The 17,786-nt window shown below is 47.7% G+C and overlaps 1 protein-coding gene across 1 annotated transcript in view; it reads left to right on the top strand.

Annotated features, from left to right (window-relative positions):
- The first annotated feature begins 532 nt into the window (after positions 1-532).
- Positions 533-17,786, top strand: part of FDX1 (ferredoxin 1) — a 63,259-nt gene continuing 46,005 nt past the window's right edge. Inside the window, exon 1 of the mRNA XM_063951589.1 lies at positions 533-715. Coding sequence (XP_063807659.1) covers positions 585-715 — 131 coding nt within the window. The 5' untranslated portion in view covers positions 533-584. The remainder of the gene's footprint in view (positions 716-17,786) is intronic.

Genomic DNA, 17,786 nt, shown 5'->3' with positions numbered 1-17,786 from the left:
AACTAGGCGTATATTGTATAGTGTGTACTTTTACTATCTCCATTTCATAAAAACTCTGCATAGTCCCAATAGTATCTATAATTTTCTGTGTTGCTCATTATTTTATATGTCCTATATAGTGTATGTATATACTGTGTGTATGAATATTTAATTCTGCGCCCACTCCAGACCTTAGCCGATCAATACATAGACGTAGAACATATAAGAAGGCTTTAAAACTTTAAGTGACAATATGCAGAGCGTTGGTGGAAGAAAATACACTGTGTCACAGACAGAATCAGACCCAAGAGTGTGACAGCAATCTAGTATAATATAATACATTGTACTGTGTGTGTAGTATATTACATGCACTCAGGCAGGTGAGCTGGGCGACCCCTAGCGGCGGCAGCGGGATACAGCTGAAGAGGACACTTACACAAGCAGCTCCTACTGTAATACGTGCAGGCAGGTGAGAACCTGAGCGACCCCTAGCGGCGGCCGCGGGATACGGTGTAGCAGCAGCAGCAGCAGCAGAGGAGGAGCCCCTGTGTGTGTATATGTAGAACGCTGTCACGGAAGACTGGTTCCGGGTGCACTGTGCGGATATGGCAGCGGCAGCCAGGCTCCTAGCGGCTTCTCGTTGCCTTCTAACGAGGACCGGGATTACGGGCGTGCGCCGTCCGCTACTCTGCCCTCCGAGGGGCCGCCTAGAACCCGGTGCGGCGCGTCTCTACAGGTACAGTAGACACTGCATGTAGGGCTGCATAGTACACCTCTGTCCTCCACTGTGTGACCCTGACAGTGTGTGCTCCTCAAACCTGCTCTCCAGCCAGGCTAGGGGACTACAGGTCCCAGCAAGCACTTCCCGTCCTTTCACTGCAGCTGGTGCTTAACAGGCAGACGTTCTGGGACTTGTAGTACCACAACAGCTGGAGAGCTACGTAAAGTGTGTATGTGCGTAGAGAGATATATATATATATATATATATATATATATATATATATATATATATGAGAGAGAGAGAGAGATCCTATCTATCTATCTATCTATCTATCTATCTATCTATCTATCTATCTCCTTGCCTCAGACTAAAAGTGACAGGAGGGTTAAAGCTCCTGTCACTCATGCACGGGTGAGCTGTCAGATGGCATGTTTTCCAGTTTATCCAGTTTTGTTTTCTTGCATGCAGCCATGCTGCGGGTTCTCTCCCCAAATCCGGGCCGGACTGCCCACCTGGGTCAATGGCCTGATGGGCCCTGTGTTGTTGGCCTGATGGGACGGTCTGGCCACTCAGCGACAAAGGGGCTGGCCGAGCAGCTCCGCCTCCTGGCACTCTGCTTGGCTAACATAGACAGGGGTTTGTCATGCAGCTCCGCCTCCTGGTGCTCTGCTTGGCCCCCTGGCATGGAGAGATCGGGGCATGCTGTGAGGCCAGGCCCCCTTGACTCGTGGCACACCCACGTGAGCTGTGACTATGCCCCTTCTTTTGTGCACATCGTTCAGCCCCAGTCCGTCACTGCCCCAAATTCAATATTGCTCAAATGGATAATGTGATAGTTTTGTCCCTTTAAGTGTTAACATGACTGTACTGTATGTTGGCTGTAAGGGCCTGATTCAGAGATGTACGCAAACCTGAGTTTTATGCGGGTTGAGAGATTGGAGATCTGCGCAGTCGTCCGATGGTTTTGTTACCGCGATCGCAGAGAGGATTTATTCTCCAAGTGATTGATAGTCGGGGCCTGTGTGGAGGAGGGAACTGGAAGTAGCGCTATACAGACAGGCGTGCCGCGACCACTTTGGGGGCGTGTTTGAGATTGTGATCCCATGTGCAGCTGCAATGTCTCCAGCATCTTGCTTCCTACACCTATACTGCGCGGTCGTAGAGCTACCCAGAACTTCAGTAATCACGTGATCTGCGGCCAACTCACATCTTTGTATCCGAGTGGCTGGTGGCTGTCTCGGTACAAATCCGAGCGGCTGCGACACTAGCATATTTTGGCACAGTTGCTGCATTTGCGTACTGTACGAATCTGAATCGGGCTCTGAGCCATACTTGCCTACCTGACCCTCTCCATGAGGGAGAAAATGCTCTGTTCCTGGACTTTCCTGGTAATGTATGATTGCCATCACCTGTGGTGAGCTAGTTAATTGATAAGAAAGGTGTTTCACCACAGGTGATGGCAATCATACATTACCAGGAAAGTCCAGGAACAGAGCATTTTCTCCCTCATGGAGAGGGTCAGGTAGGCAAGTATGCTCTAAGCCAGGCATGTCCAAACTGCGGCCCTCCAGCTCATGAGAAACTACATATCCCAGCATGCCCTGACACAGTTTTGCTGTCAGAGAATGCTAAAGCTGTGTCAGGGCATGCTGGGATGTGTAGTTTCTCAACAGCTGGAGGGCCGCAGTTTGGACGTGCCTGCTCTAAGCACGTGTGGTGTGTATGTATGTGTGTGTGTATGTATGTATGTATATGTGTGTGTGTGTGTGTGTGTGTATGTGTATATATATATATGTAAATATTATGCATGTACTCAGATTTGCTGATGTCGCAGCAGTACCACTGACCACAGTACACAGATCTTGGTGCTATACACAGGTTACATGGGCACTTTTTGCTACCTGCCCACTTTTATTGTAGGTAATTCTCCCGATATTGCATAAGAAATGTGTCTGCTTATTTCATGAGATGGCCGCCGTGAAGCGCACTGTATTACAGTAGTGTAACGGGGGATGTTTCTATGTCCTAGGACTTCCTGGATTTCTTTCTGCAGCTGCTCATTGTGATGAGTAAAGGATGGTGCTCTGCGCTTTCCCTGCACTGGTCATTGTTCTCCCAGGTCTCCCCTTCCCTGGGGATGTAGTCAGCATACCGACGCCGGGATCCTGACCGCCGGAATGCCGGCAGGGGGCCCAGGGCTATTCTCACTCGTGGTTGTCCACAGAACCTGTGGCGAGTGCAGTGAGCCCGCAAGGGGCTTTGTTGCGCTCGCTCCCAAGCCGGTATTCTGGCGGTCGGGATCCTGGATCGCATACCCAACGCGTTCTCTGTACACCCCACTGCTCAGTCACTCCGGAAATCTGTATGTCACTCATGAAACTTGTTGATACACATAATAAGCCTGAGCACCATACTGTGGTTAAGGTTCTAAGTAATCCGCAATATGTGCTAGGGGCGATATGTGTGCACCAAACTGCGAGTGCCGTATGGTCGGCTTCTCCTGAATAGTGGTTGCTGCAAGGATGCTTCAGCGTTTTCATGGAGTTTCCATTACAGATTTGAAAGACTTACTATATTAGAACAGCATAATTAAACAGATGGCAATGAGGTTATTAACAATTCAACTTTAGGTTACTAATGAATGTCTGACAGCGCAACTATTTGACGTAACTGGTTACTGGGTATTTATATAGCGCACACATATTCCGCAGCGCTTTTACAGAGAATACTTCAGTCCCTGCCCCAGTGTATCTTATCATCTATGATCCCTATCGCATGTACACACTAGGGGTGATTTTGTCAGAAGCCAATTCACCTACCAGTAACCTTTTTTTTGTTTGTTTCTGTGAGGAAAGGAAACTGGAGAACATTAAGGAAATACAAACATATAGGGAACATACAAACTCCACACAGATGAACCATGACAGGAATAGAACTCATGATGTCAGTGCTGTGAGTAATGCTAGCCACTATGCTACTGGGCTGCCCATCTCTCGACATCTTTAAACAATATACCTTAAATATTGTTTTTATAATTAACTAAATATGTCCGTCATGCTGTCTTTCATCTCTTTTACATTTACAGCACTGAGTTAAAAGGGACGTGCTACTCTATCTAAAGCCGGGTACACACTGGGCGATTTCAGCCTAAAAAACAATATATTTGTTCATCGCCGGCATTTAATTATCGCCCAGTGTGTACCTGGCTTAAGACTTACCATACACCTAAAGATTTATTTCTCTATCGTCCTAGTGGATGCTGGGGTTCCTGAAAGGACCATGGGGGAATAGCGGCTCCGCAGGAGACAGGGCACAAAAAGTAAAGCTTTACGATCAGGTGGTGTGTACTGGCTCCTCCCCCTATGACCCTCCTCCAAGCCTCAGTTAGATTTTTGTGCCCGGCCGAGAAGGGTGCAATCTAGGTGGCTCTCCTAAAGAGCTGCTTAGAAAAGTTTAGCTTAGGTTTTTTATTTTACAGTGAGTCCTGCTGGCAACAGGATCACTGCAACGAGGGACTTAGGGGAGAAGAAGTGAACTCACCTGCGTGCAGGATGGATTGGCTTCTTGGCTACTGGACATCAGCTCCAGAGGGACGATCACAGGTACAGCCTGGATGGATCACAGGTACAGCCGCCGGCCCCCTTGCAGATGCTGAAGTAAGAAGAGGTCCAGAATCGGCGGCAGAAGACTCCTCAGTCTTCTAAAGGTAGCGCACAGCACTGCAGCTGTGCGCCATTTTCCTCTCAGCACACTTCACACGGCAGTCACTGAGGGTGCAGGGCGCTGGGAGGGGGGCGCCCTGGGAGGCAAATGAAAACCTATTTTGGCTAAAAATACCTCACATATAGCCTCCGGAGGCTATATGGAGATATTTAACCCCTGACCGAATCCGTTAAGAGCGGGAGACGAGGCCGCCGAAAAAGGGGCGGGGCCTATCTCCTCAGCACACAGCGCCATTTTCCCTCACAGAAAGGCTGGAGGGAAGGCTCCCAGGCTCTCCCCTGCACTGCACTACAGAAACAGGGTTAAAACAGAGAGGGGGGGCACTAATTTGGCGTTAGAAATATATAATAAAGATGCTATAAGGGAAAACACTTATATAAGGTTGTCCCTATATAATTATAGCGTTTTTGGTGTGTGCTGGCAAACTCTCCCTCTGTCTCTCCAAAGGGCTAGTGGGTCCTGTCCTCTATCAGAGCATTCCCTGTGTGTGTGCTGTGTGTCGGTACGTGTGTGTCGACATGTATGAGGACGATGTTGGTGAGGAGGCGGAGCAATTGCCTGTAATGGTGATGTCACTCTCTAGGGAGTCGACACCGGAATGGATGGCTTATTTAGGGAATTACGTGATAATGTCAACACGCTGCAAGGTCGGTTGACGACATGAGACGGCCGACAAACAATTAGTACCGGTCCAGACGTCTCCAAAACACCGTCAGGGGTTTTAAAACGCCCGTTTACTTTAGTCGGTCGACACAGACACAGACAGGGACACTGAATCCAGTGTCGACGGTGAATAAACAAACGTATTCCTTATTAGGGCCACACGTTAAAGGCAATGAAGGAGGTGTTACATATTTCTGATACTACAAGTACCACAAAAGAGGGTATTATGTGGGATGTGAAAAAACTACCGTAGTTTTTCCTGAATCAGATAAATTAAATAAAGTGTGTGATGATGCGTGGGTTCCCCCCGATAGAAAATTAGGGGCGGTATACCCTTTCCCGCCAGAAGTTAGGGCGCGTTGGGAAACACCCCTTAGGGTGGCTAAGGCGCTCACACGCTTATCAAAACAAGTGGCGGTACCGTCTATAGATAGGGCCGTCCTCAAGGACCAGCTGACAGGAGGCTGGAAAATATCATAAAAAGTATATACACACATACTGGTGTTATACTGCGACCAGCGATCGCCTCAGCCTGGATGTGCAGAGCTGGGGTGGCTTGGTCGGATTCCCTGACTAAAAATATTGATACCCTTGACAGGGACAGTATTTTATTGACTATAGAGCATTTAAAGGATGCATTTCTATATATGCGAGATGCACAGAGGGATATTTGCACTCTGGCATCAAGAGTAAATGCGATGTCCATATCTGCCAGAAGATGTTATGGACACGACAGTGGTCAGGTGATGCAGATTCCAAACGGCACAAAGGTGTATTGCCGTATAAAGGAAGAGGAGTTATTTGGGGTCGGTCCATCGGACCTGGTGGCCACGGCAACTGCTGGAAAATCCACCGTTTTTACCCTAAGTCACATCTCTGCAGAAAAAGACACCGTCTTTTCAGCCTCAGTCCTTTCGTCCCTATAAGATCATATCTGCCCAGGGATAGAGGAAAGGGAAGAAGACTGCAGCAGGCAGCCCATTCCCAGGAACAGAAGCGTTCCACCGCTTCTGACAAGTTCTCAGCATGGCGCTGAGACCGTACAGGACCCCTGGATCCTACAAGTAGTATCCCAGGGGTACAGATTGGAATGTCGAGACGTTTCCCCTTCGCAGGCTCCTGAAGTCTGCTTTACCAAGGTCTCCCTCCGACAAGGAGGCAGTATGGGAAAAAATTCACAAGCTGTATTCCCAGCAGGTGATAATTAAATTACCTCTCCTACTACAAGAAAAGGGGTATTATTCCACACTATATTGTGGTACTGAAGCCAGAAGGCTAGGTGAGACTTATTCTAAAATTTTTTTGAACACTTACAAAGGTTCAAATCAAGATGGAGTCACTCAGAGCAGTGATAACGAACCAGGAAGAAGGGGACTATATAGTGTCCCGGGACATCAGGGATGCTTACCTCTATGTCCCAAATTTGCCCTTCTCACTAAGGGTACCTCAGGTTCGTGGTGCAGAACTGTCACTATCAGTTTCAGACGCTGCCGTTTGGATTGTCCACGGCACCCCGGGTCTTTACCAAGGTAATGGCCGAAATGATGATTCTTCTTCGAAGAAAAGGCGTCTTAATTATCCCTTACTTGGACGATCTCCTGATAAGGGCATAGTCCAGGGAACAGTTGGAAGTCGGAGTAGCACTATCTCGGATACTGCTACAACAGCACGGGTGGATTCTAAATATTCCAAAATCGCAGCTGATCCCGACGACACGTCTGCTGTGCCTAGGGATGATTCTGGACACAGTCCAGAAAAAGGTGTTTCTCCCGGAAGAGAAAGCCAGGGAGTTATCCGAGCTAGTCAGGAACCTCCTAAAAACAGTGCATCATTGCACAAGGGTCCTGGTAAAAATGGTGGCTTCCTACGAAGCAATTCCATTCGGCAGATTTCACGCAAGAACTTTTCAGTGGGATCTGCTGGACAAATGGTCCGGATCGCATCTTCAGATGCATCAGCGGATAACCCTATATCCAAGGACAAGGGTGTCTCTCCTGTGGTGGTTATAGAGTGCTCATCTTCTAGAGGGCCGCAGATTCGGCATTCAGGATTGGATGCTGGTGACCACGGAGCCCAGCCCGAGAGGCTGGGGAGCAGTCACACAAGGAAAAAATTTCCAGGGAGTGTGATCAAGTCTGGAGACTTTTCTCCACATAAATATACTGGAGCTAAGGGTAAATTTATAATGCTCTAAGCTTAGCAAGACCTCTGCTTCAAGGTCAGCCGGTATTGATCCAGTGGGAAAAACATCACGGCAGTCGCCCACGTAAACAGACAGGGCGACACAAGAAGCAGGAGGGCAATGGCAAAAACTGCAAGGACTTTTCGCTGGGCGGAGAATCATGTGATAGCACTGTCAGCAGTGTTTCATCCCGGGAATGGAAACTGGGAAGCAGACTTCCTCAGCAGGCACGACCTCCACCCGGGAGAGTGGAAACTTCATCGGGAAGTTTTTTCCACATGATTGTAAACCGTTGGGAAATACCAAAGGTGGACATGATGGCGTCCCGTCTGAACAAAAAACGGGACAGGTATTGCGCCAGGTCAAGAGACCCTCAGGCAATAGCTGTGGACGTTCTGGTAACACCGTGGGTGTACCAGTCGGTGTATGTGTTCCCTCCTCTGCTTCTCATACCTAAGGTGCTGAGAATTATAAGACGTAGAGGAGTAAGAACTATACTCATGGCTCCGGATTGGCCAAGAAGGACTTGGTACCCGGAACTTCAAGAGATGCTTACAGAGGTCTTATGGCCTCTGCTGCTAAGAAGGGATTTGCTTCAGCAAGTACCATGTCTGTTCCAAGACTTACCGCAGCTGCGTTTGTCGGCATGGCGGTGGAACGCCGGATCCTAAGGGAAAAAGGCATTCCGGAAGAGGTCATTCCTACCCTGGTCAAAGCCAGAAAGGAGGTGACCGCACAACATTATCACCACATGTGGCGAAAATATGTTGCGTGGTGTGAGGCCAGGATGGCCCCACAAAGAAATTTCAACTCGGTCGTTTCCTGCATTTCCTGCAAACAGGAGTGTCTATGGGCCGCAAATTGGGGTCCATTAAGGTTCAAATTTCGGCCCTGTCGATTTTCTTCCAGAAAGAATTGGCTTCAGTTCCTGAAGTCCAGAAGTTTGTCAAGGGAGTATTGCATATACAACCCCCTTTTGTGCCTCCAGTGGCACTGTGGGATCTCAACGTAGTTCTGGGATTCCTCAAATCACATTGGTTTAAAACCAGTCAAATCTGTGGATTTGAAGCATCTCACATGAAAAGTGACTATGCTCTTGGCCCTGGCCTGGACCAGGCGAGTGTCAAATTGGTGGTTTTTTCTCAAAAAAGCCCATATCTGTTTGTCCATTCGGACAGGGCAGAGCTGCGGACTCGTCCCCAGTTCTCTCCCTAAGGTGGTGTCAGTGTTTCACCTGAACCAGCTTATTGTGGTGCCTTGCACCTACTAGGGACTTGGAGGACTCCAAGTTGCTAGATGTTGTCAGGGCCCTGAAAATATGTTCCAGGACGGCTGGAGTCAGGAAAACTGACTTGCTGTTATCCTGTATGCACCCAACAAACTGGGTGCTCTTGCTTCTAAGCAGACTATTGCTAGTTGGATGTGTAATACAATTCAGCTTGCACATTCTGTGGCAGGCCTGCCACAGCCAAAATATGTAAATGCCCATTCCACAAGGAAGGTGGGCTCATCTTGGGCGGCTGCCCGAGGGGTCTCGGCTTTACAACTTTGCCGAGCGGTTATTTAGTCAGGGGCAAACACGTTTGTAAAATCCTACAAATTTGATACCCTGGCTAAGGAGGACCTGGAGTTCTCTCATTCGGTGCTGCAGAGTCATCCGCACTCTCCCGCCCGTTTGGGAGCTTTGGTATTATCCCCATGGTCCTTTCAGGAACCCCAGCATCCACTAGGACGATAGAGAAAATAAGAATTTACTTACCGATAATTCTATTTCTCGGAGTCCGTAGTGGATGCTGGGCGCCCATCCCAAGTGCGGATTGTCTGCAATACTTGTACATAGTTACAAAAATCGGGTTATTATTGTTGTGAGCCATCTTTTCAGAGGCTCCGCTGTTATCATACTGTTAACTGGGTTCAGATCACAGGTTGTACAGTGTGATTGGTGTGGCTGGTATGAGTCTTACCCGGGATTCAAAATCCTTCCTTATTGTGTACGCTCGTCCGGGCACAGTACCTAACTGAGGCTTGGAGGAGGGTCATAGGGGGAGGAGCCAGTACACACCACCTGATCGTAAAGCTTTACTTTTTGTGCCCTGTCTCCTGCGGAGCCGCTATTCCCCCATGGTCCTTTCAGGAACCCCAGCATCCACTACGGACTCCGAGAAATAGAATTATCGGTAAGTAAATTCTTATTTTTCCAATCTGGCTGGTTGAAGCTAATATCTGGTAATGTATGATGCAGTTGATAATTGACAATATGCTCCAAAATGCCGGATAACTTACAAAAATGGTCGTTCTGACAAAACTGATTAAATCAAACGGGTTTAACCAATTTATCTGATTGACCATTTTTGTCAGTTTTCTGGCATTTCGGAGCAATTAGTCAATTGCTCCCATACATTACCAGATTTTCATTTCAGCAAGCCAGATAACTTTAGGTGTATGGAGCTTTAGAGCGACTCTGCAGAAAAGTAAAAATATGTGCAATACCTCTTATATATCAAATGATGCTGGTCGCACCCAGGAGCTTCCCGGGTGTGACCCGCCTCAGGCCTCTCTCTGCGCTGTTTTCCAACCTGGCATATTGCCGTGTTGGTGACGTTGCCGTGACGCAGCGGGGGCAGCGCCTGGCGATCACATGATTGCCAAGTGCCGGCTGTCCATACACTGTGAACGGAGGTTGGGTCGTATCGGCCCAGCTTCCCATTTACACAGCACAGCTTGCCAGGTTGAACCCGCTTTTGACCCTGCAAGCTACCCGAGTTGGAATACCGGGTCACTAGACCTGGATTATTCCAACTGGGCCCTTTTACACCGCACAGCAACACTGGTTATGCGCGTTCATGTGCAATAACCCGTGTTATATGCTGGTTGGTGTAAAAGGGGTATAAGTGATGGGGCAGGCTAACTGACTGAATCTTTATTTTTATTTTTTTACCCTATATTGGTTGATGGATTTTCCTTGTACCTCAGAGGGTTGCGAGCAGATATCTGCGATAAGTGCAGCTGGTTGTGCAAACAGTTACATGGCTCCTGTGCAGTTTAGCTGCATTGAATTGAATCGCTCCCACTGAGATCTGTGTTTGTATATAGTCTTAATTTTAGCACCCTGCACATGTCACAAACCTGTGTAGTTCCTCTTACCTGCCTGGAGTGTGGCTCTCTGCTCTGGTGCTTCTAGCTCACTCTGGTCTGTATTGCAGCACTGAGATAAAGACCAGGGTGTGCTAGAAGCACCACAGCCGAGAGGGATACCCCAGGCAGGAAAGAGTAACTGCTCAGGTTGTGAGAAGTGCAGGGTGGTAGAAAGAACACTGTGTAGCATATTGATTGTGTTTGGTTGTAGTATGCATGCTGAAAAGGAACTTTGGGACCCAGTTATCAACGAGTTTTTGCTATTTAAAACTTATTGTTTATGATAAATGGTGCTCCAGCCAATCAGCTCCCAACTGGCATATGTTTCCAAAATGACAGTTGTGAGCTGATTGGCTGGAGCACCATTTATCACACACAACAGGGTATATTTACTAAAGTGCTGAATTTTTTTTAGAAGTGGAGTTGCACAAAGCAACCAATCCTTTATCTAGCACCTTCTAGAAATAATAGCTAAAATCTGATTGGTTGCAATGGGCAACATCTTCACTTCTAAAAACCAGCACTTTAGTAAAGATACCCCAACGAGTTTTAAATAGCTTTGATAAATGGGCCCCATAAATTGCTATTTAAAGGAAATTGGCACTTCTAACTTTTTCTGAAACTGATTTCTCTATGATTTTAGGATGGCGAAGGACCGCATAGGGGGTTAAACAGCTGGTAATGTCATATCCATTGGTATCAATGTTTGGTTGGGGTTCCTGGCGTGTGAACAGAGTCCTCAGTGACTTTTTTTTTTTTTTTTTCCACATTCTTTGCATCTCATTTGTGTGTAACTTTTTTTCCCAGTGTTACACAATACGGGGTAATCTTGCTATGTGATAGGTGTTTTATTGAGGGATTAGCAGTCATGCAAGGTGTTAGCTGGCACAAACTTTTCAATGTGGATATAACTGAAACGTGCAATCAGGTCATTCCGACCTGATTGCACGCCGTTTTGTGCAGCGATCGGGTCACTATTGCGCATGCCTATGCACCGCAATGCGCAGGCACGTCGTACTGGTACAAAGCGTATTGTTGCTGTGCGATGGATTAAACAAAGAATCTATTCGCACAGCCGATCGCAAGGAGATTGACAGGAAGAGGGTGTTTATGGGTGTAAACTGACCGTTTTATGGGAGTGTTCGGAAAAACGCAGGCGTGTCCATGCGTTTGCAGGGCGGGTGTCTGACGTCCATTCCGGGCCTGGACAAGCTGAAGTGATCGCAGCGGCTGAGTAAGTTCAGACCTACTCAGAAACTGCACAAATTGTTTTTGTACCGTTCGCACACTTGCACAGCTAATATACACTCCCCTGTGGGCGGCGACTATGCGTTCGCATGGCTGCTAAAAAGAGCGAGCGATCGACTCTGAATAACCCCCAAGGTATTTCTAACTTCAGAATGAAGACTGCTTTGCTCGGTTAATTTCTGTTCTATGTTGTCTGGGAACTGTCAGATTTTCATTTTAAAATGTACAACTGGTTTCTAGCTGCTCCCCTTTATTGTTGCTGAGTAAATGTACAGTAGGAGCCTGTGGTATACTGTTAACTTGTGACTGCTAGGAGACTTGCCAGGAACGCAGTGTGACTGGGACTGCAGGCAATGGGGCAGATGTATTAAGCCTGGAGAAGTGATAAAGCAGTGATAAGTGCAAGGTGATAACGCACCAGCCAATCAGCTCCAATATGTAAATTTACAGTTAGGAACTGATTGGCTGGTGCGTTATCAACTTGCACTTATCACTGCTTTATCACTTCTCCAGGCTTAATACATCTGCCCCATGCATAGGTTACGTATTGTCCTCACCAGCACAAGGTTGAAGACGTTCAGACCACAAATCACTGACCGCATTATATTCTCCTTGGGGGTGATTCAATTAGCATCGTGGGGAAGTACTTCCCAGGTTAAAGCTATTCAATTGACTGCATCGCACCCGCACTTTAGAAATGCACTCTACTGCGAGTAATGCCTGGGGCTTAGTCGTAGCAAACTGCATCTCTTGGGTTTAATGGCAGGCGTGATGTGGATGCCAAATGTGGTAAGCCTGTAACTAGCCCCTAGTCAACATGAATTTCTACTCTCACACTTGGTAGGGTGCGAGCAGAAAGCAGCTGGTCGCAGGCTTACCGTGAAAGCTATCGACTAGCTGTGGGCGCTTAACATCCCCCCCCCCCTCCTCCTCCTCCTTCCAATGCTAATTGAATCACCCCCCATGGTGAGCATATTTCAGTTGTGGCTGCACTGGAATGGTGTACAGGGCTCTGGAGTAACACTGTTTCTGAAGTGACAAATTGCGCCTCACCGTCCTGCAGTCTGATGAAGGATGATCTGGGTTTGGTGGATGTTAGGAGGGGTGTAGTACTGCTGACCGGTGGTCAGGAGACCGCCGGTCAGCTTACCGACGCCGGGATCCTGGCAGCATACTGACGCCGGGATCCCGGCGGGGAGGGGCGAGTGCAGCAAGCCCCTTGCGGGCTCGCTGCGCTCGCCACGCTGCGGGCTCGGTGGCGACCTGCGGTCGCCACGGGTTCTATTCCCACTCTATGGTTGTCGTGGACACCCACGAGTGGAAATAGTCCCTGTTGGTCGGCATGCCGACCATCGGGATAGATACCCGTCGGGCTGGTGGAGGAGGTCATGTGACTGTCGGTCAGCTGACCGGCGGTCACATGAATACCACCCATTAGGAAAATGAGTTCTGCCTGACTGTGTGCTGCCAGCTATAAAGTTCAGTGGATAAGGAATAATGATTTGGGGATGTTTTTTATGGTTCTGGGTTGGGCCCCTTTGCTTCTTTAAGAAGGGGTGTAGATTAAAAGGTCGACCAGTGTCCATATAGACAGTTAATAGGTCAATACCAGATGGGCAACATGGTAAAAAAATGGTTGATGTCAAAAGGTTGACTTTTTTTTTTTTGGTAACCCTAACCCTCCTGCTGGTGCCTAACTCTAACCGCCCCCTTCTGCAGACTAACTCTAATCCTCTGCCGAATGTCCCTACGGCAGCCTAATCCTAACCCTTACCCAAGTGTCTAAACCTAATCCTAAAAATCATAAAAAAACATGTGTCAACCTTTTTGGTGTTGGCCTTTTGACCCTGTCGACGTATTAACTGTCTATTTACTGTCTTTCTTCCATCGGGATCCGTACTATGCATAGACACTAGACAGTCAGTCGGTCGACACCATATGGACGACAGGTTGAATAGTTGACATGGTAATGGTCGACACCACATAGTCATCAAAAGTTTTTGTTTTTGTTTTTAGTTTTTTTTTTTTTTACATGTGTTTCAACTTTTTCAACTTGTTTGGTTTACCATCCAAGTGGACTACGATTGGGAAAAGTAACCTTGCCCGAAGCGTGGCGAGTCTGCAAAGGTCTTCTTTGCTACTAATTGGGGTCACAGGTGATGGGAAAAAAATAAATTACACACCAAAAAACCATACAAAACTTGAGGCGACCTTGTCGATCTATTGACTGTCTAATAACTGTAGATGTTCTATACCGGGATGCCAGGTGTCATGATCCCAACAGTGGGATCCCGTCTGCCAGAATGCCGGCAGCGTGGTGAGCGCTAGAAAGCCCCTTGCGGGCACCCACAGGTGGGGAATAGCCTGGGTTGCCGGTATTGCGGTGGTATTTCACCCCCTGACGGGATTCTGACGGGGGTATTGTGACCACCAGTGTCCCGACTGGTGGTATTTAAACTGCTTCCCTCTATACCACAGCCCTTCCACCCAGGTACCATTGAAAAGAAACCTTAATCCTACAGCGTAGAATGATATTTTGGAGAATTGTGTGCTTCTAACGTTCTGGCAACAGTTTGGGGAAATTTCTTTCCTGTTTCAACATAACAATGGCCCATGCACAAAGGCCCTCATTCCGAGATGATCGTAGCTGTGCTAAATTTAGCACAGCTACGATCATTCACACTGATGTGCGGGGGGACGCCCAGCACAGGGCTAGTCTGCCCCGCATGTCAGTGCCGCCCCCCCCACCCGCAGAAGTGCAAAGGCATTACACAGCGGTGATGCCTTTGCACTTCAAGAGTAGCTCCCGACCAGTGCAGCTTTAGCGTGCTGGCCAGGAGCTACTCATCGCTCCCCGGCCCGCGGCGGCTGCTGCGTATGACGGCACGCAGCCGCTGCGGGCCGCTCCCCGCATGGTCCGGCCACGCCTGCGTTGGCCGGACCGCGCACATGAAACGGCGGCCAAACACCGCCGTTCGCCCCCTCCCGCCCAGCGACCGCCTCTGCCTGTCAATCGGGCAGAGGCGATCGCAGCCCAGCTACGGCCTTCGGCCATTTGGCATGCCCCGGCGCACTATGGCGCTGGCGCATGCGCAGTGGGTACCCGGCTGCGATTGAAAAGCAGCGAGCGAACGGGTCAGAATGACCCCCAAAGTGAGGTCCATCAAAAAATGTCCGTGTTCATTATGGAAGAACATGGCCTGCACAGAGCCCAGTCCTCTGTCCCATCTAAAACCTTTGGGATGAATCGCCATGCTGATTATAAGCCAGGCCGTACCACGCAACATCAGTACTCTACCTCTCGCTAATTCCCTGCAGCCATGTTCTAGTGCAGTGGTGGCCAACCCGCGGCTCTCAAGCCGCATGCAGCTCTTTCATCTGCCGCATGCGGCTCAGCCGGCTCCTGGCCACCGCTGCCTGGCACACACACTTGTCTTGTCTCCGGCGGCAGTGTCTCCAATTCAGCACCGGTCCGTGAGTCAATCAGAGCTCGCGGACAGGCAGCTGAGGCTCCTGATTGGCTGCCGGACCGCGAGCTTTGATTGGCTCACGGACTAGCGCCTAATTGAAGAGATACCGCCACCGGAGAATGAGGGGCAGGAGAAGCGCGTGCTGCGCTCTCCTCCCCTCACAAAACAGCAGCAGCGCGGTGAGCAGCATGGGGGGACATGTATATCTGGCAGTGGGGACATATATGGCACTGGGGGCATAGCTGGCTCTGGGGACATATCTGGCACTGTGGGGACATGCATAGCTGGCACTGGGGGGGGGGGCATAACTGGCACTGAGGGCATAGCTGGCACTGTGGGGACATGTGTATCTGGCATTGGAGGCATAGCTGGCACGGGGGGGACATGCATATCTGGCACTGTGGGGCATATGTGTACTTGGCACTGTGGGGCAAATGTGTACTTGGCACTGTGTGTTATATGTGTATCTGGCACTGGGGGCATATATGTATCTGGCACTGGGGGCATATATGTATCTGGCACTGTGGGGACATATGTTTCTGGCAGTGTGGAGGCACCCATATATTGGCATTTTTAATATGTATGTGGCACTGTACTGGGGCATTATATGTATGTGGCACTGTACAACATGACTAAAAATAGGGTTATGACACGAGGTCATACTCCTACAAACGTCATACCGAAAGGTGTGCGCACAAAAATGGGGTGTGGCTTTGTGACAACTAGGCCACCCCCCATTTTTGCACGCGCACCTTCGGTGCACACATGGTAGTTGCTCTTGCCCTTGACTACAGATCTTTTCTGGCTCTTTGCCTCTGACTGGTTGGCCACCCCTGTTCTAGTGGAAATCCTTCTCAGAAGAGTGGAATCTCTTACAGCAGCAAAGAGGGGGGGCCAGCGCTCTATAGTAATTCTCATGGTTTTGGAGAGAGTTGCTCAGTAATAAAAGTAAAGTTTCCTTTTCATTTTCTGATGAGTCTGCAATTTTTCTTCTAAAGTTACTATTTTGCTAGTATGAAGAGTGTTAGAGCATGCTTCTGCTGCACTGTAGGTACTATTGAGTGTGCATAATCTTATGAGTAATCACCGTACGTACATCAGTGTCACTGGTTCTCCAGTAAAGGGGTTATGATTCCTGTGACATCTAGGTGTCTGGTTATAACTCCACCACTCTGCAGCTTTATATCCATATTTTATCTGTCTCTGGATGATGTAAGATAGAGAAGGTCTAGTTCTAACTAGTTAACAATGCCACGGTGTAACAATGACATATATTTATTCTCTTGTAAACAATTATTTATGATTCAAACATATATAAAAAATAAAAAAAATACTGTGCACAGTAAAAAAGTTACAATACAGGTTGAGTATCACATATCCAAATATTCCGAAATACGGAATATTCCAAAATACAGACTTTTTTGAGTAAGAGTGAGATAGTGAAACCTTTGTTTTCTGATGGCTCAATATACACAAACTTTGTTTAATACACAAAGTTATTAAAAATATTGTATTAAATGACCTTCAGGGTGTGTATATAAGGTGTATATGAAACCTAAATGAATTGTGTGAATGTAGACACACTTTGTTTAATGCACAAAGTTATAAAAAATATTGTCTAAAATTACCTTCAGGCTGTGTTTATAAGGTGTATATGTAACTTAAATGCATTCTGTGCTTAGACTTGGGTCTCATCGCCATGATATCTCCTTATGGTATGCAATTATTCCAAAATACGGAAAAATCCCATATCCAAAATACCTCTGGTCCCAAGCATTTTGGATAAGGGAGACTCAACCTGTAGTAGGAATCTTGCTGGGATACTATGTATACACTTCAGTAAAACAATGTAACGTTTTGGCTGTGGATTCTTCAAACAACCGTCATATGTGAGTTAATTGCTACTGCGGACTAGCTGCCTACACATCTGAAGACAGTGCTAACGCTTGCTTTCGGTTAATCAATCCATCCCGCTCTGTTAAACACATTCCAGAGGAAAGCGGCGACTGCATCAGGAGGGAGTGTAGTATACACAGCGGTCTTACCTTCACTGCGGCCCGGCCATGAACACCGTACAACGCTGACGGCTAACCGCACTAAGTTCATCCTAGCAATTGTCCTCTGGAGAGTACGGTGACGACATTGGAGGTACACTCAGCTGGTAGCGGCTTCTCACCTACTACGCGGCCCGGCTACCATTATCGTGGGATGCCACAGGTATTTCAGTCCGCCATCTCTCCTGCTGTTTATCCCCAATTGGGTGAGATTTGAAATTGCCCTCACTGCCAAGGCAGCATCAACGTTTATATTGTATCATTCTCATAGACTAAGCAAGTGGTGCCATTTACCAATATTTATTTGGTTTTTGACTTGCAAGTTCTTTTTTACAACAGCAGTAACAATACCATAGCTCTTTGGGGATGCTGAGTTTTTGAGCACATATGGGGTAAAATTTACTATTCTGGACTTCCATATGATGGTTGTTTGAAGAATCCACGGCCAAAACGTTACATTGTTTTATTGAAGTGCATACATAGTATCACAGCAAGATTCCTACTATTGTAACTTTTTTACTGTGCACAGTATTTTATGTATTTTTTTTTTGTTATATATATATATATATGTTTGAATCCTTAATTGTTTACAAGAGAATAAATATATGGAA

Source organism: Pseudophryne corroboree, chromosome 2 (assembly GCF_028390025.1).
Source record: "Pseudophryne corroboree isolate aPseCor3 chromosome 2, aPseCor3.hap2, whole genome shotgun sequence".
NCBI lineage: Eukaryota > Metazoa > Chordata > Amphibia > Anura > Myobatrachidae > Pseudophryne > Pseudophryne corroboree.
The sequence above is the reverse complement of the archived record's forward strand: the minus strand, read 5'-3'. Positions and strand labels throughout refer to the sequence as shown.